Below are 23,953 nucleotides of genomic sequence, written 5' to 3'. Positions count from 1 at the left end.
GCGGGTATGTTATTGCTGCGATGTTGGGGGCGAAGAGCTCGAGCTCATCCCCGAGTCATATTCATCTTTTTCCTTCTCTAATAGGAGTCTTTTCATCAGCTCCTCCATCTAGGCTAACCTCTCGAGGGTTTGGTCCTTGGTTCCTTGGGGTTGTTCAACAGCTCCCATTCGATCGTACACGTTTGGCGGGTTATTGTCCCTCCAAGCTCGAGCTTGGTTTGGTGGGACATTCTCGTTATCACGTACTTTGGAAGGACTCCCCTCGTGGTGAGTGCCACTGACTCCTTCGCTAGCTGGATTTCTCCTTTATGAATTTAGACGATCTCGCAGATCGATCGGTGGATCAACTTGAGGGCTCTGAGCCGAGCTCAGCTGATTCCTCAAATCTGCACCGGTCCTACCGCTTCGGCAGCTCTCGATCCAATAACCTCCATTAGAGAAACTTAGAGCTTGCATTTGAGGCTGAGGCTGAGGATCTGGGATATTCCCGCTTGCTCGCGGGGCATACGCAGGGGCAGTGAAAAGAGGATTCCTCCTGCTGTTTCCATGGATAGGGATGTTTCGAATAGAATGAGGTGGATATGGATGCCTTATCAGCGACGGAGGATGTCTAATCGGCGAGGCGATTCTCGTCCCATCAGGTCGGACCAAATTAGCCCACGGTCGCTCTGTTCCACCATTTCTGATTCCTTGTGTCTGGCGATCTGATCGCGGCATAGGGAGGTCGGTTAGTACATGCTAGCTTTGCAAGTTTGCCCTTCACCCTCTAGGTGGGTTGCCATGGGCGCTCCTGGGTGCATTTGACGGTGGTGCTGAACTCGGAGTCGAGGTTCTGACAGACAGACTGATTCGTTGATGATCCCTGGGAAAGCCACCAAATGGGATTTCCTGGTGATCTTGCGACATGGGCGCAGAACTCGGCGTTGAGGTTCTAACCGATCGACTTGGCCTGAGTCAACTATCCTGGCGGGACATATGAGCCTGCCTTGCCTCTTTCCGACGTTAACGTCGATTTCAAGAGGGGGTAGCCGAGCCAAGACCTCCTCGATTTGCTTGTTTGCTTTGGCTAGATGGCTCATCAGCTACATGTTCTCCAACTCCACTGCAGTCAAGTAATCCGGGTTCGGATTCGGCGGTAAAGGCGCTGAACTTCCAATGTCGTCGTGGCCCATCGGTTGTTTTCCCAACCACTGCTGAATCTCTGGGTTTTGTTCGTCGGAAACAATGGTATGGTGAGCCTCCTACCCACCATGCTAATCTGTTTCGTTACCATGCCTTGAACGAGTGACCACCATGATGAAATTTTATCTGAATCTTTCACAACAGCACTAATCTGCAGCTCTCAACGAAAGCACCAAACTGTTGCTGTGGTTTTTTGCCAACAGTGAATTACGTAATTAGCTGGAATAGATTAGTGCTTAAGGATAAACCGTAATAAGGAAAATAACACTTAGGGATGCTAGAAATGAAAGGTTAAGAACACTCATTCCTTTTTACGTGGTTCGGAGGCTAAAATCCCCCTAGTCCACGAGTCGATATTATTACTGTATATCCCTCTATATTTCGGCAGAGTATTTGCATTATAGAGAAAAAACCCAACCCCCTTCCCTATCCAAGGTCTTGGTATTTATAGAAGAACCATCCTAGGATAGGTGTTGGGGTCATCATGTGAATACAAATCCTTCCTCTGACCTGTCTTGCACAAATGATGAATATTACAATTTACATTAAGGTATGGTCTAATCATTAGGTAAAACTGATCATGGGTCGTCTGGCATAATCGGACATGTGATGTCTAATCATGCACGTTTATGTTACGTGTCCGAGAATTCAGGGATAAACGGACATGTGATGTCTGATCACGCACGTTTATATATAACGTATCCAGGTTTATAAAGGTCCATGGACATAGTAGATCATTAACATATCCCGAGCTGAGCGTAGAGTCAGCTCGTGTCTTGGATGCCATGCTTCATAAGTGTTCCTAGCTCATGCCTATTGCTTTGTACTCATCAGCTCGTGCTATTTAGCTTGGGAATCGTACTGTCTTTATAGGGACAGGGTGAACTTATGGGTCATCTATTATAGTACTGGGCTAGACAGCTGTATCCAAGCTGTCTAAAAGACTCGTGTTGAATTTCAGGACGTACAGAGTCTATAAAATGAGTGCATAGAGAGAAGTCATAAGTTGAGATTTCTGAGACAACAGATAAGTTTAATCACTGATTTTTTGATAGTTTTAGATTCTCTCTAAACACAAGTCCTTTTCTAAGCCTCTTTGTTATTTTCTCTTCTTCTCTCTATATCTATCTCATGTGTTGAGAATTGCCCACACTAGTCTAGGTGATTCTAAGGATACATTGGAAGACTGTGAAGAAAATAAAAGATCGGTTCAGTTTCTTGATAATACTCTGCGACAGAGAGGATACAAGAATTAGAGAATGTAACGCCCTGGTTACCCCAGGACAGTTACTGTGAACGTTGAACCGTAAATTTAACTCGCTACCCGAGTTCTTTGGTTAAAAACGTGCTTCTAGGTATTATTAACAGGTTAAGGTGGAAAACCAATCAAAAGGAAATGATATATTTTATTTAAAATACAAAACTGTTCATGGGCCCATCAAAACATTTACAAGTTATTTACAACTCAAAATGGTCATTACTGTTTAAATTCACAACCCGCCGACCTAAGTGGCAAAAAAAAAAATAGGGTAAACCCCCTAGTTCCTCTAAGAACTCCTTGGCCGTGGTGGTCAAGCGGCCACATATGTACACAGCACCACCTAAGCTCTCCACTCAAGGCTGGGTGAGCTTTTCTTTCCCTTTACCTACACCACATGGCACCCATGAGCCAAAGCCCAACAAGAAAATACAATATTGCATGAATATAATATCAACAATGATCATAATAATCATTCAGGATTTTTATTCCAAAATAGAGGAGTGGCAATTAGAAAAGTCACTAAAGTGGGTTCCGTTCCCATTAGCCATGTGACGATAGGGTCACCTGGGCTTTACAAATAAGTGATCCTTTCACTAGCTTATCAAGATAGGTGCTCAATGAACTAGTCACCAATACAACCTACCGCATGACCATAGAGTCACAACCATGGGATTCCGCTCCCTAGCCACGTGACAAGCAGTCACCTAGGCCTTTGGCCCTGGCTCTGAGTAACTAGTCTTAGACTAGTCAAGCGCTTATAATTTTCATCGACCTTAGGGTCGGTCCAGCATTAATGCTCCTAGAGTCATTCAACGCTGATATCGATTAGATCTAATCTTTTATCTGCTCTACGTTCAAGACGCTTATGCCGGTTCTGACTCTCAAGTCAGTAATATACGACCAGTGCTGATTCTGAATAGTCAATGTCATACACAGATAAGCAAGATTTGCTAACCATTTAATATGCAATCAATGTCCACATTCAATAACCAACATGCCTCAACACAATCACGCATGTCATATATATACAGAGTGCAGTTTTCTTACCTCTGATTCGAGCGAGAATGAATAAAAGAACGACCCTTGAGAACGATCAACCCTTAAGTCCTTTAGCGGTCACCTAGTCATAACAAAATATGGGACACCATTAATAAAATAAATGACAAAGGTTCCCGAAACAAAATTTAGCCTCCGGGACATCGAACCCCACTAAACTGGGTAGTAGGAACGATCCCGAGGCCTAAAACTGAGTTCCCATGATCTAAACACCCAATTGGCCTCAAAACCCTTCATGAGCCGTGGCCCCCAGCCACACCAGGAGCAAGCGCCGCGGTGCCCACTACTCAGTGTCGCAGCCCCTAGCACACACAAACCTCACCTCCTTCTTCTTCGAGCTTGGGCCGCGACGCCCAAGAACAGGGTCGCAGCCCCACCTTGGAAACCTACCATAACTCTATTTTCTCCCATTTTAAACCTTTGAAAAACATACCTAAACACCTCCAAATCAAAAAATCAAAGTTCTCAAACTTCACAATGATCCAAAATCATCAAATCCCGAGGCTCAAACGAATCAAAAACTCATCGATACACAAAATCCAAATCAAAGCTTAGAAACTCTAAACCTCAAAACTGAAAGCTTGAATGACCTTTGATTGGGTTGTTTCTCGTTAAATCCTTTGGTCAAGAAGCTTCTAATCTTTCCTAGGATCGCTATGCCTCGATCCTCGCTTGATTCCGACTCCTAGAACTCAAGATTTCTTCAAAATTGCCACGAACGTCACAAAGGTTAACGGGAGAGAGAGAAAGTGTTTTAAACGTACGGTTCTTTCTGACAGACTACTTCAGGCTTAAGTAACCTCAAATAAAACCTAATGGTCGGGGTCCCAAAAACATCCCCGGGGAAAAATAGTCAAAACTCCCAGAATTTCCTCATAATCTCAATAACTCCTAATTTATCATCAAATAAACATTCCCATTATCCAATATCCCAATAATTTACCCCGTTATGAAAAAACCGCTAATTTGAAATATAGGACTGTCTCATGCCGAATTGCTCGAATATAACCCCATAATAATGGGATCCCAACCATAAATGACAATATGCACCAAAATACACAAATATGCCATCAACGGCCAAATTACCAAAATGTCCTAATAATCAAATGTGGACCCACATGCATGCATTTAACATCATATTATAATATAATTCACATAAACATGCATATAATCATTTAATGGCATAATTAAAACAATTATGGCCCTCCCGGCCTACTAATACAACCATTAAACCGCATGTTAATTTGTTTAATATTAGATCTACATGAAAATAAATAAAGATCCTGTATAAAGTTTTCCCAGCAAGTGGCCTCCCATTGTCGGGTCTAGAAGGCCTAGAATTGACCCGGACTGGTTCCGAGTTGTTCCTGACAGATTCAGGGTTAAAGCTCTAAGCTGCTGGAGGAGCTCGGTTATTCCCTGTTCCTGCAGTTATCTCCACAGTCGGATTGCCAGTAGTATTGGTTTGAGTATCCCTTCTAGGGCGTTTATCGCCAGTGTTTGCCTTGAGCCTTGGCTGAGCCTATTAAGCCCCTTGTCCGGCCCACCTGGCGGTCGTGCTCCAACGGGGACTTTCACTGGGCCTTCGGGGTGGTGCCTGGACCTCAGTGGCATGTCTAGCCAATTCTTCATTGTGCCTTGTGGCCTCTGCCAATTGTTGGCGCAGTTGGCGAATCTCCAGTTCAACAATGGGGATATACCTCTCAAGATTATAATAAAGGTCCTCGTCAGGCCTGGGAGTAGGTGGCCCCCAGGAGTCAGATGATGCACTCCCCTCGTCTAGGTCGTGGTCTGTCATCGGTTGCTTCCCAGCTCTCTACGGGTAATCTTCATTATGAGGAGTTTGCTCCTTAGGTATTTGGGGCAATGGTCGCCCACCAGCACCTGGGTTGTTCGTAGAAGCCATTGGTAATTCAGGAGATTTTTTACAAACAATCCAATGATTTTCTTATTGCTCTTAATGAAATCACCAAATTGTTGACGCTGTTTTTCGTCAACTTAAATTAGAAGAGCACTAAACAACTATTTAAAAATAATGAAAGAACAGTAGGGCTTTTACGTGGCTCAGCAGTTAAAATTTGCCTAGTCCACGAGTCAATATTATTGATTCGTGATACTCTCTCAAAGTTTTATCAAACTAATTCAACAAAGTATTCTCAGTACAATTTTGTGTCCCTCCAAATGAAATTCCCCAGGCTCTTTATAGACCTGGTTGTCAGAATATCTCCCCCTTATTTCGGGAAGTTGCAATTCAAATTTAAAATAAATACAAATAAATACATTAATTACATAATATCCCATGACAATTGGGAGTTAATATCAGATAACAACAAATCCCTAAGGAATAGGGATCTCCTAATAGTTGTCGTGTGCAAAACATGTTGCTGACCTCGAATGCAAGGTTTACACGCTTTCGAGATCGATCAACACTTCGAGCTCGTTATTCTAGTCAACCTCCTCTTTAGCCAGTGATTTCATCGAGCTCAATCTTCGAAGACCAATATCTTCGAGCTCACAACTAAAGTTCGAATAACACCCATATGCATCGAAGAAGATTCACCCTTTCGAGCTTGATGATTAAACTCAAGCCTTTTGAACTTGTGCTCGATCACCAACAAGAAAAACTCAAGAATCATGCAAATTTATACAAGTATCCAGCCACTGCTTGTTACTTTCAAGCTTACGCTTTATAAGCCTACATTTCGAGACTCATTTATGACACAATGTCGAAATTTGGGTGTAACAAATCTAAAAGAAAAATCTTTTCAAACTATCATAAAATACAAATTCGCCATTTATTATGAAAATTGGAAGAGAAAAAAAATATATTAGTCAAAACTTATGTGACATTCTTAATTAATCAATTAATAGAAGAAAAAAACTAAAAAGAATAAAAAAATGCTTTATTGTAAATTTTAATTTCATTCCTCAAAAAACTAAACAAGAACAAATAAATAAAAATTATATTACTTTTGATATATATATATATGAATATTATTAAAACTAATTTTAAATTAAAATAATTAATAAAATTACAATATATATTCAAGTTTTGTAAAATTTTGGTTTCTTAATTTTAAGTATTTTAATACGTTTGATGTTAAATATATGGCATATCATTAAAATTATACAATAATTACGTCCCTAATTAATTTTATTACATAAATAATATATTTAACTTAACTTATAACAATGATGAAACTTCAAATAATATTTCGACAAAAATAAAATACAATAAAAATTTGAGAAAAGTAGAACGTCAATTTGTGAAGTGGTGAGTTTTTCAATGCGTACTTCTTTTTAAATTAGATATAGTTTACAATTTTATTCCCCTTCTCTTTGATTGAAACTTCTATATAGACCGAAAATTTACACTCAAACTTGTTCCTTTTTTAAATATATATGTAACTTGTTACAAATTGATTTTTTTTAAAATTAATTTTTGCAATAACTCGATGAAGTTATAAATTTATAATTATCGACAATGTTTAATTAAAACCAAATTAATAAAATTATACACGAAATAAGTCACAGAATAATAATAATAAATTAAAGAAAATAAATCAATAAACCCCCTACGTCCCACCAATCTTCTTATTTCTTCTTGATCATAAATTTTGTTTGTTTTTTTTCTTGTTTTCTATTTTGTTGCAAAGATTGATCACAAGCTTGGTTGATGATGAGATTTTTACTAATCAATACAAATGATGCCATGTGGAATATTATTATTTATCAAAATTTAAGTAACTCATAATAATATTTAGCACGTATACCACAAAAAATATTATTATTGGTAAAATTTATAATATGTGATAACAATAGGATTAACATATAGGAATGACGATGGATATAATAAAATTATATTGTGAGAATTAGTAAACATTTGACTAAATCATAATTATATGGTTACGAATAGTATTGTTGTCATATACCTCTGATCCTAAATACAATGTTAAAATATTAAGCAGGAAAGTATAAATTAAATCATGTTACTATTCATATTCTGATCATAAAAATGCAACAGTAATATCTTATCATAAATTAATATATATTAAAAAATTCATAAAAAAAATATATACTATAAATAATATATATTAAAAAATTCATAAATTAATTAAATTCTAGAATAAAAATTACGTAACTCTTATTTTATTATCTGGCACGATTTTCCTTTTCGAGTAGCATATTACCATAAACATAAGCATTTAATCTTCATTGTCCTGTAAGGCTTATCCTAAATTTATAAAAGTGATAAAATTTCACATTTTCTTTTGTAATCCAAATATATATAAATATATATATATATATTTTGTTAAAAGAAAAAATAATTAAACATCGGTTGGGTTTTTTTCAATGGTACGTAAGGATGTGAGCATGAGTTTATTAGGCCGTACGTTGAGCTCAATCTTGTATCGATTTCATTTCATCTTATTTGAATGGAGAGATGTAATTTATAGTTCAATGAATTATATATTGGCCGCCTCATATAAATATATAAATATATATATTTTTTGTAATAAACATATATATATATATACATACATATAAGAGCATATGACTGTATTCCAACATATAATATAGAAATAATATTGAAATGTTAAAGGAAAAAAAAAAGTTAAATTGACATAATTTTTCAGCATAAATGTGTAAATAATATGATTCTTTTTTTTTTCCTTTAGGTTATGTTTGGTACGAATAAGAGAAAGTACAATAGATGAGGAGTTTAAAAATGATGGAGATTATAATGAATGAAGAGTATAGTAGTTTTTCTTTATTTTGTTTGGTAAGATAAATAAAATTAAAAGAATAAAGAGGAGATTAATTATTCGATTTATCACATTATCCTTTGTAGTATAATTATTTGTTATTATTTTAAAAAAATAATAATAATATTTTATATATTTTAATTATCTTATTAAATTTTAATGATTTAGAGGGAGAACTCTCCCTCCATCTCTCTCTTGCCAAACAAAGATTCTTTATTTCTCTCACTCCACCTTTCTCAACTCTCTACCAAACATACTTGTTTCAACAAATATTCTAACGTATCTACTGTAGAACAACTGTTTCTTAAAAGATGAAACAGAAATATTGCTTAGATTCATTGCAATAATTAAATAAAAATAAATTAGGACATTATTTTATGTTATTTTTACTTCTCACGGTTACATCCCGTAATTTATACAGATTTTTTTTATTTACTCTTGAAAAAGTAGATTCCTTTTTCTCACGAAAGATTCCATGCCATTTTAATTCCAAGAAAACAAAAAAACAACCGCAAGAAAATTTTAATTTATTGAATTTTATTTTAAAAATAAAAATATAGAAAGAAGACAATAATGCAGACAGGCGTCAGCCTTGGAGATTCTGCTCTACGATAGTAGTTCCTCTCACCTCGGACCTTATATATATATATATATATGAGCGACTCTTCTCCGTTATTCTAACATCAAACCCTTAACGACAAAAACTCTCTACTTTTCATCAATGGCGCTCCGGAAAATGCTAGCAAAGCGTCTGTTAGACGGCCGCAGAGTCACGTCACAGTCACTCACTCCAGAAATCTCTCTCTCGATCAACACCATCGTTCCCGTAAACGACGTCAGCAACGCCAAATGCCACCGGGAATACGTGACGTCGCCGGATTCAGCAGAGAAAGGATTTTTCCGGCGGTTCTTTCACAGGCGAGCCCCTGATAAATCAGCCACTCGGCTGCATGAATTTCTGTCCTTGCCCGTCGGCGAGAAACTACGGGAGAAGCTGAGAGGAACCAACATTACCAGCGATCGCATCCGACTCGATTGTCTGAGTCCTCCTGCGCCAGAACTCACCGCCGTCGATTCTGTTTTCGGCTTATCGGTATCGGACGCTAAGAAGATCTTACGGCTTGCACATGTCGAGAAGCTGAAATCAAAGCTCAGAGCGATCCCGGAGAGCTCGATTTCCTACTCTGAGTTCTTTCGAATCTGCGTTGAAGGTTGTGAGAACGAAAATCAAGGAGCGGAGTTCGCAAAGACGTTAGACGAAACTGGAAACGTCATCGTTTTGGGAAACGTCGTTTTCCTTCGACCAGAACAGGTATACATTTTTTACTTTTACTCTTTTTTTTTTTTTAATGTCGTTTACGTCATTTATTTCACAATTTCTAAACTAATATGATATTTTTCAGTTTATCTTTCTTTCTTTATTAATTAATTATTTTTATTATTATGGATAATATAGGTGGCGAAATCTATGGAGGCCATAATTTGTCAGAGTGTAGCCAATCCAAACGATCCAAGAAGAAAGGCACTGGAGGAAATGGAGAAACAAAAATCCATGATCGACCAGAAAGCAAGAGAATTGGTCCAGGGTGAGCTCTATATTGGGCTGGGCTTGGTACTGGCCCAAACGCTGGCAGCCATGAGACTAACCTTTTGGGAGCTGAGTTGGGACGTGATGGAGCCCATATGCTTCTTTGTGACATCGATCCATTTCGCCTTGGGCTACGGCTTCTTCCTCCGGACCTCGACGGAGCCCACTTTCCAGGGCTACTTCCACCGCCGCTTTCTCGCCAAGCAAAAACGCCTCATGGAGATTCATAGCTTTGATATGCAAAAGTACAACCAGCTTTGCAAAGCGTTTTACCCAACGACGGCGTCGTTTCACGGCCTTGAATAGGCCTTTCTCGGTTCTATTACTTGTAAAGTAATCATCGTTGAAAGAAGAGTAGGGTACATAGTTGAAGAACGTACGAACATGTAGAGTAGAGTATGGTAAAATTTTGGGTAAATTGGAGTTGTAGGGTAAAAAAGGTTTATGTATATATAACTGTAAAATTTGTATAGTTTGGTCAGTAGAGTAATGGACTGGTTAAGTTCAGTTTGGGCCACAGTTTAGTTTTAATAGAGTGATCTGACCTGGAAGACCTGGCCGTTGGCTGGAGTCTGGTGTTTAGACCATTTCCTTTAAAAAAAAATTAAATAAATGACAGTTTTGTTCAAATTCCGATTTCTACCCTAAATTTATTATAACATATGCAAGGCATGGGCATGTGCTGAATAGAAGACTTAATGTTACGAGTAGTGGTTCAGCCCAAGAAGTTTCGGCCCAGAAGAGCAGCCTAATACCATTAGATGAGAAGAGGTTGATGGACAGAGCCCAAGAGTGGATCAGCCAGGCAACACCAAGGGAAACAGAGGTTGTTGAAGGGCACGAACAGAAGGAGGGCATTTCAGGAAGAGGAGAACAAGGAGAAGAGCACAAAGCGCGTGAAAAGAGAAGGCGAGTGAAGTCCCGTTGGCTAGACGAGTTTGTTAGGCTGGAAAGGCAGTGAGAGGGTGGAGCAAATTGTTATTTCAGTTATGAGTTTGTTATTTTCGTTTTTGATAAACTGTAGTGAGTATATGAGGATTGTAATGAGACTTTGGGCATTATTATTGATTATCAAGAATTTGGCAAATTGGGAGTTTTGCACTGACTCGAAGAGTGCCTTTGCTATTACTGGTGCTTTCATTGTTGAACTCACCATGAAGAATGAAGAACTTGCTGCCATGCTTCAGTCGATGGAGCTGAGTTTCAAGCAGTACTCGGATGAGCAATTGGAGAAACAATTTCAGAAGTTCTCTACTCTGCTTTCTCAACATGCTGCTCAGACGGAGGAACGTTTTGCTGCGATACCATCTCCTCAGGTCACGGCAATGGAGGGGAATAGCAGTGCTCGGGTTGAGGGGACTAGGGTCTCGGGCGGGCGATCCTCAGTGACACAGGACAATGGTGACATACACTCGATTCTTAAGACACTTCGGGTCAAGGTTCCGCGATTCGACAGAACAAATGTGGAGGATTGGATCTACAAGATTACCAAGTTCTTTGACTTACACAAGGTTGATTATGCGATGCGTTTAGCAGTGGTAGCCTTTCACTTGGATGGAGCACCATCCACATGGTTCCAATGGATGGAGAAGGGAGGCTCGATCACGGACTGGGATTCATTTTTGAAAGCGTTAGTTCAGCGATTTGGCACATCCATATACGACGACCCGCTGGGACGTATCTCTAAGTTAACTCAGACAGGAGGAGTTTCTCAATATCGAGCAGAATTTGAAGCCCTAATGCCGCGCATATCCGGGGTAGCCGATGCAATGTTTCTCAACTTCTTTGTGTGGGGTCTAAAGCTGGAAATCCGAAGGGAGCTTCTGTTAGCTAAGCCGTTAGACTTGGCAGATGCGATGGCTAAGGCACAATTGTTTGAGGATCGCCATGACGATTTGAGTTTCCGCCAACGTTCAGAGGTATCCAGGTCCGGGTGGCCTAATCGGATGCCTACCCCGAGCTCCGGGCACGCATCAGCACAAGTGTTTGCTCTCAAGTCCACCACTCCAACGTCGACATCATTAGGATTGCCAAACCACCCTCGGTCTAGCACACAAACCCTTCCTGTCAAGCGATTATCTCCCGGGGAATTGAAGGATTGCCGAGACAAAGGACTGTGTTTTACATGTGACGAGAAATTCAGTTTTGGGCACAAATGCAAGAATAGGATGCTGATATTATGTGGACAGGAGGATGAGGAATGTGATTTGGGGATTGAAACGGATGACAGAGAGCTTACTGACCCAGGGGACGAAGCAGAAGTGAGTCTAAACTCCCTCTCTAATTCGCTGAACCCTCGCATCTTTCGAATCATGGCCAAACACGGCACCGAAACCTTGGAAGTCCTCATCGACACAGGCAGCAACAATAACTTCATCCAGGAGTCATTAGCGGATCGTTTAGCATTATCATGTGAAGAAACCACCCGTTTCAAGGTTTACATGGGTAATGGGAATTTTTTAGTATGCTCAAAGATATGTACTGGTGTGGACTGGATAATGCAGGGTCACCATTTTGTTGTGGACTTATTCATTTTACCCATCTGTGGCTTGGACATTGTATTGGGAATGCAGTGGCTGCAAACATTAGGGCCATGCCTTCATGATCATAAGAATTTAACAATGGAATTTCAGTTGCAAGGGAGTACAGTAAAACTGGCAGGGTCACGCTCAGTGGCACTGCACCAGCTCACATTCACCCAATTTCATGCCTTGCTCCGCGAAGGAGACGTTAAAGATTTATTTCGCCTTACAACATTGATTGAAGACAATCCAACAGCTTCTGGCGACTTACAAGCCGTGGAGTCCCAGTTTCCCAGTGAAGGCAAGGGCTTACTCACGGAGTTCCTTTCCGTCTTTGCCGAGCCCCAATCGCTACCACCACACAGGAGCATCGATCATCGTATCTTTTTGCAACCCGGCTCAGCTCCAGTCAATGTAAGGCCTTACCGGTATCCCCATTTTCAAAAAGATATTATTGAGCAGCTAGTTAAGGAAATGATTTCATTCGGATTCATTCGGCCAAGCATCAACCCCTATTCTTCACCAATCTTATTAGTTAAAAAGAAAGACGGCACATGGCGTTTTTGTGTCGATTACAGAGCTCTAAACGGAATCACTGTCAAGGACCGTTTTCCCATCCCGACCATCGACGAGCTGTTAGATGAACTGGGTCACGCACAGGTTTTTTCCAAGTTAGATCTCCGGGCTGGCTATCACCAAATTCGCATGGATCAAAGGGACATTCATAAGACAGCATTCCGCACACATGAGGGGCATTACGAATTCGTGGTTATGTCGTTTGGTCTCACCAATACTCCCTCTACGTTTCAGGCTACGATGAACAGTTTATTCAGCCCCTTTCTTCGACGGTTTGTCATAGTATTTTTCGATGATATTCTCATATACAGCCACAATGTGACCGACCATGTTATTCATTTGAGAATGGTTTTACAGCTACTACGGGATAACTGTTTCTATGCCAAGGTAACCAAATGTAAATTCTTTCAAACCACTATTGACTACTTGGGACATCTGGTTTTCGCAAAAGGAGTTCGAGCCGACCCTTCAAAGATTGCTGCAATGGTTGACTGGCCGACTCCTACCTCTCTCAAGCAGCTGCGTGGGTTTTTGGGCCTTACCGGATACTATCGCCGATTTGTAGCACAGTATGCATCTATTGCAGCGCCTCTTACGGACTTGTTAAAAAAAGACAACTTCCATTGGACTACACAAGCTTCGGCAGCTTTTGACAAACTTAAGGCAGCCATGACTTCAACACCTGTTCTACAATTGCCAGACTTTTCTCAAGACTTTATAGTGGAGACGGATGCTTCCAATATTGGGATTGGCAGCGTATTGCTACAAAGGGGTCACCCAATCGCATTTTTTAGTAAGAAGTTGGGACCGAAATTTGAAGGAGCTTCTGCATACAGCCGCGAAATGAGAGCTATTATCGAGGCAGTAACAAAGTGGAGGCAATACTTATTGGGCAGACATTTTATCATCCGTACCGATCATAGGAGCCTCAAAGAATTATGGACCCAAGTGATTCAAACCCTGAAACAGCAGCACTTTCTTCGCAAACTGTTGGGATTTCACTTCTCTATCGAGTACAAGGCAGGAAGAGAAAATACGGTGGCTTATGCACTGTCCCAGCGTCATGAGGGAAGCGATTCTTTTTTACAATTGGCTTTAAGTACAGGCTACTTTGAATTTTTGGAGGAACTACGACAAGAGAACACAACTTGTCCCGACCTTCGCTTACTACATAGTAGATTACAGCAAGGATTACTTGACACCATAGTTTACGTGGTCAAGGATGGCCTCCTGCGTTTCCGACACAAGATTTTGGTTAGTGTCCACTCAAACTTGAAGCAAAAATTATTGTTGGAGTTCCATGCTACACCCGTGGGGGGACATGCTAGCGTAGCCCGAACCTATTTGCGATTAGGGGCGAATTTTCATTGGAAAGGAATGCGTGAGGATGTCAAAAAGTTTGTACGCTCTTGCTCAGTATGTCAGACGGTGAAATATTCCACAACAGCCCCCTACGGCTTACTTCAACCTCTTCCGATTCCGGACCGAGTTTGGGAAGACTTGGCTATGGACTTCATTGTGGGACTGCCTAATTCCTATGGTGTTACTAACATTCTGGTGGTAATAGATCGATTTACAAAATACGCTCATTTTGGAGCCTTGCCGAACCATTACTCAGCCACTAAGGTAGCCGAACTCTTTACCAACATGATTATTAAATTACATGGCATGCCAAGAACCATTGTGTCCGATCGAGACCCAATTTTTACAAGCGCTTTTTGGACAAAATTGTTTGAGTTGATGGGAACCACCCTTAAAATGAGTTCGGCATACCACCCAGAGACGGATGGACAAACAGAGGTTACAAATCGCTACTTGGAACAATATTTGAGATCGTTCACTGCTGACCTCCCAAAACAATGGAGCAAGTTCTTATCATGGGCAGAGTATCACTATAATACCAGCCACCATTCAGCAATAGACATGACCCCGTTTCAGGCGGTATACGGCCGACTGCCTCCTACGATACCAGCTTACACGCAAGGCGCGACTACGATTCAAGCAGTGGAAGAGGATCTGTTGACTCGGGATGAGATTCTGACTCAACTTAAACACCAGTTGCAGCAGGCACAACACAGAATGAGGCAGCAAGCAAACAAAAAAAGGAGGGACGTTGAGTTCGATATTGGGGAGCTCGTGTTAGTTAAGCTACAGCCATACCGCCAATCTACAGTCGCCAAGCGTTTGAACTCCAAACTGTGCCGCCGTTACTTCGGCCCTTTTCCCATACTAGCTCGTGCGGGACCAGTGGCGTATAAACTCGGTCTGCCTGATACCAGTCGAATCCATCCTACGTTTCATGTGTCATTATTGAAGAATTTTTATGGTACACCTCCATCACAATGCTATCTACTCCCGGACTTGTCTATTGCGAATAAACCAATCATGCTGCCCGTAGCCATTGTGGCATCCCGTATGGTGTTTCAGCAAGGGTTACTCAAAAAACAGGTACTTGTACAGTGGTCCCTTAGTTCACTGGAAGATGCAACATGGGAGGATTTCGACACTTTCTGTCAGATTTACAATTTAACAAACCTTGCGGACAAGGTTCAATTTGAGGAGGGGAGTAGTGTTACGAGTAGTGGTTCAGCCCAAGAAGTTTCGGCCCAGAAGAGCAGCCCAATACCATTAGATGAGAAGAGGTTGATGGACAGAGCCCAAGAGTGGATCAGCCAAGCAACACCAAGGGAAACAGAGGCTGTTGAAGGGCACGAACAGAAGGAGGGCATTTCAGGAAGAGGAGAACAAGGAGAAGAGCAGAAAGCGCGTGAAAAGAGAAGGCGAGTGAAGCCCCATTGGCTGGACGAGTTTGTTAGGCTGGAAAGGCAGTGAGAGGGTGGAGCAAATTGTTATTTCAGCTATGAGTTTGTTATTTTCGTTTTTGATAAACTGTAGTGAGTATATGAGGATTGTAATGAGACTTTGGGCATTATTATTGATTATCAAGAATTTGGCAAATTGGGAGTTTTGCACTGACTCGAAGAGTGCCTTTGCTATTACTTAAAATATCTTATAATTTTAGTTTGAGAGAAGGAAATTAAATTTAGATTGGAATTAATTTATGGTCTAATGATCAAATCCTAATTAGTCGTATATTTTGTTAATTTCCTAGTTAGTCGAATTTAAAAACTTGTATTATCTATTTATTATTTTATTTTTTTAAAGAAAGAATTTCATTGATTAAGAAGCAAACCACAATTGTATTAAAAAAAAGACATTAGACACATGTTGAATAGAAGACCCAAAAAAACCCTATGATTTTAATTTGAGACAAGGAAATTAAATTTTGATTAGAATTATTTTTTGGTCTAATAATCAATTCTAATTAGTCTATTCTAAACACTTTGGGGGTGTATTGTATGGTGGTTTGGTTTGGTGGAAATGAGAATGTCAAATTTATCCCATGTTTGTTAAATTTATTTTTTATGGTTTGGTGGTTTGTGTTTCCAGGTGGATCTCATTTTTTAGCTTGATTTGAGGATAATCTTAACACATTTGAACACTTGGGTTTCACATTTACTTAATCTAACTTTCATCTAACTCTACTCCTACAAACTCAAACCTCATACCAAACAACTCATTTATATTATCGTTTCCAACTTTCAACAACTTAGGGAGAAATTTAGTTAAACTAATTAATTAAGATACTATGTTATAAGTAATAATACATGCACACAAAATATGCATCAAAACATTACACAACATGTCATATTTTGTAGGGGTCTTTACGATTGTATTCCTAAAACAAACTTTATTTATAAAAACCATTTCACCTTTTTTTACTTACAAAAATAACATATTATTCATACCTGATTTTGAAGGGAAATAACTTGAAACTGCCTTATTTAAAATTAATTTATGCCTGATTTGAAAGGAAAACATGAAATTTAGGTGCACATCTTACAAAAAGTGAGATTTTTTCCATGTCAGCACAAAAAAATGGGAAGTGGTCGCAACCCAATTTTTTTTCCCCATTTTTTCTAGGTTTTTCAAAAGATACGGTTTGGGTGCTTAATATACTAATTAACTACCTTTTAAAAAATAACTTCATTTTTAGCTTATATTATGATATTTTATTATTCAAGTTACATTTTGGTTACTTTAAGATACATGACTCATTTTATATTATATTATGGTAACTTCATTTTGGTCACTTTTTTATACCATAAAAGTAACATAAAACAATTACAAGCATAACAAAGACAACAAGAAAAAGTAATTTGGTACTTTGCAATTAATAAAATTAACAAAAACAACAATAAAAAGTAACATGATACTTTTTGAACACCATAAAAATAACTTAAAATAACTTCAAGCATAACAAAAACAACAACAAAAAGTAACTTAGTACACTGCAATCTATATCAAAATCAATAATAAAATATTTGCAATCTATATCATAATCAACAATGAAATACAAAAATAAATAAATAAATAAAATTAAGCATGAACATACCATCTTAGACAACGAGTGCCCCTTAACAATATTCTTAGTTGTGATGTACTATTATTTCTACATCAATCACTTTTATTTGCATGTTATAATTTATATTTTGACATTTTTTATACATTCAAATCAAAATTAAAAAAAAATCCAAATTTCAATTTTACCCATGTTATATATGTATATTTAAATGTATTGATGTAAAGAACGACCTAATCTATTACTTTATAAAAACGTCACTCAACTCACATGTATTAGAAAAATACTATTTTAAGGAAAATTTCAGTGGGGTCTTGATAAAACATGCAATTTGGGCCCAATAGTTTAAAATAAAAATGTTGTATATTTATGCAGTATTTGGAAATAAAATAAAATAATAAGTCTCACTGACGTAGTTTGAAACATAAATCATAACATAAGTTCTTAATTATGTTAGGCGCTCATCTTGATCGTTATTCTTTCATAGGACACCCCACGTCACACATGCCTAGACGTCAGAACCTCCCACATTACTGTGCGTGCGAAGGAGAAACCTTATTGCCAACCTGAAAGGGGGAAACTAAGGGAGTGAGCTAAAAGCCCAGTAAAAAAGTACAAACAAATACAACAATATTCAAGAAAACACAAGAAGACTAAATTCATATCGTAAACTAATGGCAAAACATATCGTAACTATATCATATTCATACTCATATATCATAATCATAAGAATTCATAATCATAATCTACATTATGTGATTATGGCACCCCTATTGTCCATGTCACATCATGAGGTAACCAGCAAAAGCATAAACTGGTAAGACCTCCTTTATGAGGTAAACAGGATCTTAGGTCCTCGAATAACCTCGGCGCGTCTGCCCTATGAGTTACGTCATATCCTTAATAACTCCTTTGTTGTGTCACGCTCAGCATGCTAACAACCTACTGCTTTTCATACAACATACAAGCGGACATACACAACTCATATCATAACATAATAATTTGTACTTTTCATAACAATTTAGCTTACCATAGCTCATACTTTCCATAACACCATAATTCTTGCAATCATATATGTAACGCCCTAAACTCCAAGGACTGTTACGGTAAACTCGCTAACCGAGTTATTTGGCCATAATTGTGTAACTAAGTATGATTAGCAGTTTAGGGTTAAAATTTTTTGTTAAGATATAACGTTTCACTAAAACGTTTACTATATACATTGGGATCCCAAAATATAATTTAAAGGTTAATTACAATAAAATATATACAACCAGCCAATCTAAGCAGTAAAATAGGGTTTAACCCTAGTTCCTCTTTCAACCCTCGGCCGTGGCGGTCGAGCAGCTGCATATGAACACATCATCACCTAAGCTATCCAACTCAAGGATGGTCCAGCTTTCTTTTGCCTTTACCTGCACCACATAGCACCCATGAGTCGAAGCCCAGCAAGAAAACTCAATATGCTCATGAACAATAATAACATGTCATCAAATCATAATGTGCATGCCTAGCAATAATAGCCTTAATCATGCCTACAAACAAGTTCAGATAATGATGGGGGATTCATGATGAGGAATCATGCTCTCCTGAATGGATGACTATCAAGTCAATCCTAATCAGATGAGTGATTTAACAATTTGAGGTTCCGTTAACCATAATGAGTGACTGACGAGCAAGTCACTACGGAGCTCAGACCCACAGCCATGTGAGGACGTAGTCACTTGGGCCTTTTGGCCCTGGCTCTAATCAGATGAGTGACCGATGGGTAGTCACTAACTTAAACAGATGAGTGACTGATGGGTAGTCACTACGGGCTCAGCACCCATAGCCATGTGACGAAGCAGTCACCTGGGCCTTCTGGCTTGGCTCTAAGTGACTAGCCATAGGCTAGACAAGCATTTTTAATTTTCATCGAACTTGAGGTCGGTCCGGCATTAATGCTCATTGTGAGTCATTCAATGTAGAGGTAGATTAGATCTAATCTTTTTCGGCTTACGTTAAACACGCTAAGACCGTTCTTGACTTATTAGTCAATATTATGTGACCAGTGCTCAGTACTACTGCCGAACTTGACTAGTGAGTCACAACTTCACAGTTAATACTGACACCATTGCCAATTCTAACTAATTAGTTAGTACCACGCGCAAGTAAGCAATGCTACCAGGCATATATCATATGTCAAATATCCAAATGTAGGGCATTCAACATGCTTACTTAACAATTGCTAGCATAATTATGATCATGCACAAACATAGAGACTCAAGCTCTGGTCAATTTCATATTCATCATTCATGGCATGCCCTAATCACATGTTTCTCGTGCATCACATGCATCACATTCTGGGTGCAGTTTTCTTACCTTTGGTCCAAGCACAGGTAACCAATAAACAAGCCACAAGCACGTTCCTATTGCCAAGCCCCTGGTGATAACCTAGTCACAACCATAATATAAAACCTCATCAAAATGAGTAAATAAATACTTCCAGACCCAACCCTAGCCTCCGGGACGTCGAATCCTACTCAACTAGGTAGTAGAATCGATCCCAGGCCCTTAGAGTTAAGTTCCCCTGACTAAAAACCAAATCTGGGTAAAACTGCCCTCTAGCGCCACGGCCCCACACCAGACCTGCGCCGCGGCCCGCCTCCAAACAGAGGCTAAACCCAATTCTATCTGTGCCTAACGCCGCGACGTGCCACCTTGCGCCGCGGCCCTAACTGCCCATTAACAACCTTCACCTTCTTCTTCAAGCCTGGGTCGCGGCGCCCAAGAACAGGGCTGCAGCCCAACCACGAACCCAACCAAAAACCTCATTTTCTCCATTTAAAAAACTTCCAAAATCAAAGTTCCCAAACATCCCCATGATCCAAAACTAACAAAACCCAAGCTTCAATTCAATCAAAAACTCATCAAAACACAAAATCCAATTCAAGCTTAAAATCTTAGAACTTAAAACTTGGATTACCTTCGATTATGTCATTTCCCAACTAAATTCTCTGGCTAAAAAGCTTCTATACTTCCCTAGAATTCCTATGCCTCGATACTCACCTGAATCTGAGTCCTAGAACTCAAGTTTCCTTCGAAAATGTGATCGGGAGACAAAAATGGAACTTTGAAGGAGAGAGAACATTTTGAACGTTCTTTCATGATTCTAATAGGTTACTTCAAGCTTAAGTAGCCTCAAACAAACCTAATGCTCGGGGTCCTGAAAACGCCCCCGGGGGTAAAATAGTCAAAACTTCCAAAATTTCCCCCCGATCTTACTAACTCCCAATTTATCATCAAATATTTATTACTATTACCCAATAACCCGGTAATGTGCTAAATACCCCTTGAATCACTCCGAATCAAGTATAAATCCCATTGTGACTTTCCCACTAGCTTACCTCCTAAGATTGTCTCGTACTGAGTAACCCTAGCATAACCAAATAATAATGAAGCACCACACACATGCCACATATATGCCAAATATGCCCGAAATGGCCAAAATATGAAAATCACACAATTAATCAGAAATGGGTTCACATGCATATTTAATACACCTAAACATGCATATAATCATTTAATAGCATAATAAATCAATTATGGCCCTCCCGACCTCCTAATCAAGGTCCTAAACGTTATTAGGAAATTTGGGGCATTACAATATAAGTGTATACTTTTCATATCATAATTCATATATATTCTAGCTAACTTCCTTACCTCAAGTCCAAACAAAATGTAAAGTGCAGGGTACTTCCCAACGAGCCTAAATTCACAATCAAATGTTCGTCTTAAAATTGTGTAAGATTACACATGTCCAACATACATACCCCACGTGTAACGTCCCAAATTACCTATAAGGGTTAAGGCCTTAATTAGCCTAAATATGCATGTTTAGGTGTAATAAATATGCATGTGGGCCCGTTTCTTATTAGAAGGGAAATTTTCATAATTTGGTCCGTTATGGGCATAATTGTATATATAAGTGCATATATGTGATATATGTGAGAGAGAACATTATTATGTGGGTTTATTTGGGTGACTCGGCACGAGGCGATCTTAGGGAGAAAGTTAGCGAGAAAGTCACAACGGGACCCAATACCCAACTCAAGGCGAGTCGAGGGTATTTTGGTATCTAGTATGTTACCTGGTTATTGGGTAACGGGAATAAATATTTGAGGATATATTCGAAGTTAGTGAGATTAGGAGGGAATATCGGGGATTTTGACCATTTTGTCATCGATGACGTTTTTGGTACCCCGAGCCTCGAGATCTACTTAAGGTTACTTGAACCTTAAGTAAACTACACAAAACATGAAAATATTCTTATCAACTCTCTCCCAACCGACTCCCTCTCTCTCCCTCATTCTCTCTCAACTTTGGGTGAATTCCTTGAGGAAGCTAAAGAGATTATTGGCTAAAAGCTTGGGAAATTTAAGGCTTGGCTCTACAATTGGATTAGCTACAGCTAGGAAATCATCAAACATAGCTGAGGTAAAGCTTTAAATCCCTGTTTTAATTGAATTATGTCATGTTTTTCCTTGATTTTGGTTGTTCTTGAGCTTTGGGGCTCAAGGTTATGAATTTGAGTTTTGGATGGAGTTTTGAGTGTGTTGAGCTGGGCTTTTGTTGCTGGGAAAATGTTAAATCTGCTCTAGGGATTGAATTATGGTTCGAGGATTGATTTAGGGTGGTTTTTGGTTGAGTTTGGCTGAAGAAAAAATAGGGAATTCTGGGTTCGTAGGGTCGGGCCGCGGCCCTATTCTTGGGGCGTCGCTACCCATACGAACCCAGGGCCAGGTGGGGCTTCTATTTCGGAGGTGCGCCGCGACCCTATGGGGCTAGTCGCAAATCGCGTCTTATCTCCAGGTAGGAGGGGCTTTCTGACCTGGGAGGCGCGTCGCGGCCCACTTGGGCTGTTTTGGCCACCTTAGGTCTTGAGTAACGGGAATTCAAACCTAAAGGCTCGAGATCGATTCTGCTACCCGGTTTAGTAGAATTTGAGGTCCTGGGGGATAGGACTCGGTCCAGAAGCCATTATTTGCTCGTTATTGACGGGATACCATACTATGGTTGTAACTAGGTTATCACTAGGGGCTTGGAACCGAGATTGTGCTCAAGGGTCGTTCTTATTATTACACTATACTCGGACCTGAGGTAAGAAAATTGCACCCAATACGTGGTATATATGATTAGGGCTTGGCTCTATTGTTGGTTATAATTTTGAATAGGGCTTGGCCCCTGAGAATGAACGTGAATTAGGTTATGCTTGAATGTTGTAAGTCTGATTAATTATTCAACACATGCTTGCCTTGTTGCATAGGTAGGGCTTGGCCTCATTAAAGAACACGGTTATTACTGTGTTTGTGTTTGTACTTTATTGGTTAAGATACCATGAATTATATGTATTCATACTTGTATTGTCTGAAGCATGCGTATCTGTATCTGTATTTGTATCTGAATGTCTGATTAATGCCTTGACTTATTAGTGAAGAGCAGCAATAGCGCGTTGTGCGCTGGTCGAGAGGCTTAGGCCAAATCAAGAACGTACTATTACGTTGGCCGACCATATGGTCGTTACAAAAAAAATTGCTTGGCTAGTTACTAAGAGCTAAGGGCAAGGGCCACAGGTGACTCTATGGTCAGCTATGCAGGGCAGCGGGCCCCAGAGTGACCCAATGATCATTTATTTGTAATTATATGCATGCATGAGTATGTTATTACTGTTGGGCATGCTAGATAAGTATTTGAAATCTGTATTTACTGTTCATGCACATGTTTAAGTTTTCTTGCTGAGCCTTGGCTCACGGGTGCTATGTGATGCAGGTAAGGGAAAAGGAAAGCTAGACCAGCCATGAGTTGGAAAGCTTCAGTGGTGGCGTGTACATATGCAGCAACTCGTCAACCACGACCGAGGAAATTTCAAAGGAACTAGGGTCGTATCCCTGATTTTGTCGCTTAGGCCGGCTGATTGTACTTTTGACTTGTATATACCCTTTTAAACATCTATTTGTAATATTTTGGGATCCCATACATGTATTAAACTCTTTAATGAAAAGTCAACGGTTCCTTTGACCAAATTTTTTAACCCTAACCCTTGACATTAACCTTAGTTACATATTGTTAGGAAAAATATATTTGCCTCAATGGAAATTGGTAAGAAAATACAACTCTAGATAAAATAATACAAATAAATAATGATTGATTAAAACGTGTACAACTCTATGACTGAAAATACAAATAAACAATAGAAGAAATAGAATAAGAGAATAGAGAAATACAACTCTAAGAAAAATGATACAAATAAAGTAAAGTGTTTGAAACAAAAGAAATAAAGATTACAACTCTAAACAAAGATACAAGTAAATAGAACGAGAATGATGAGAAGAAAAGCAATAGAAGAAAAAGTAAGAACAAGAATAAAATAATAAACTCTCACTCAAACAACCAAAGTGAAGAGTGTAGGGGATCACCAACTTGAACAAGGTTTGAAACATTTGTCTAAAAGCTTATTTCCCCCTAACTCAAGCACTAAGGGATCTCTCACAGATTTTGGAAATGCTTTCTGGAATAATCAACCTCTAGGTGTTTTCTAGC

At 39.3% G+C, this 23,953-nt stretch overlaps 1 protein-coding gene across 1 annotated transcript; it reads left to right on the top strand.

The window, feature by feature from the left end:
* The first annotated feature begins 8,607 nt into the window (after positions 1-8,607).
* On the top strand, positions 8,608-10,483 carry LOC133804519 (calcium uniporter protein 4, mitochondrial). The gene is made up of 2 exons (XM_062242677.1): positions 8,608-9,577; positions 9,722-10,483. Exons 1-2 carry the CDS (start codon positions 8,987-8,989, stop codon positions 10,157-10,159), a joined length of 1,029 nt encoding a protein of 342 aa, XP_062098661.1. The 5' UTR covers positions 8,608-8,986; the 3' UTR covers positions 10,160-10,483.
* Positions 10,484-23,953: the final 13,470 nt, after the last annotated feature.

The sequence above is a fragment of the Humulus lupulus genome, chromosome X (genome assembly GCF_963169125.1).
Source record: "Humulus lupulus chromosome X, drHumLupu1.1, whole genome shotgun sequence".
NCBI lineage: Eukaryota > Viridiplantae > Streptophyta > Magnoliopsida > Rosales > Cannabaceae > Humulus > Humulus lupulus.
The sequence above is the reverse complement of the archived record's forward strand: the minus strand, read 5'-3'. Positions and strand labels throughout refer to the sequence as shown.

What these genes read in the sequence shown, in the direction of transcription:
- LOC133804519 (XM_062242677.1), top strand. Translation starts at nt 8,987, where the DNA reads ATGGCGCTCCGGAAAATGCTAGCAAAGCGTCTGTTAGACGGCCGCAGA. An exon ending in TTTTCCTTCGACCAGAACAG is followed by an intron (nt 9,578 to 9,721) that starts GTATACATTTTT and finishes TGGATAATATAG; the next exon opens with GTGGCGAAATCTATGGAGGC.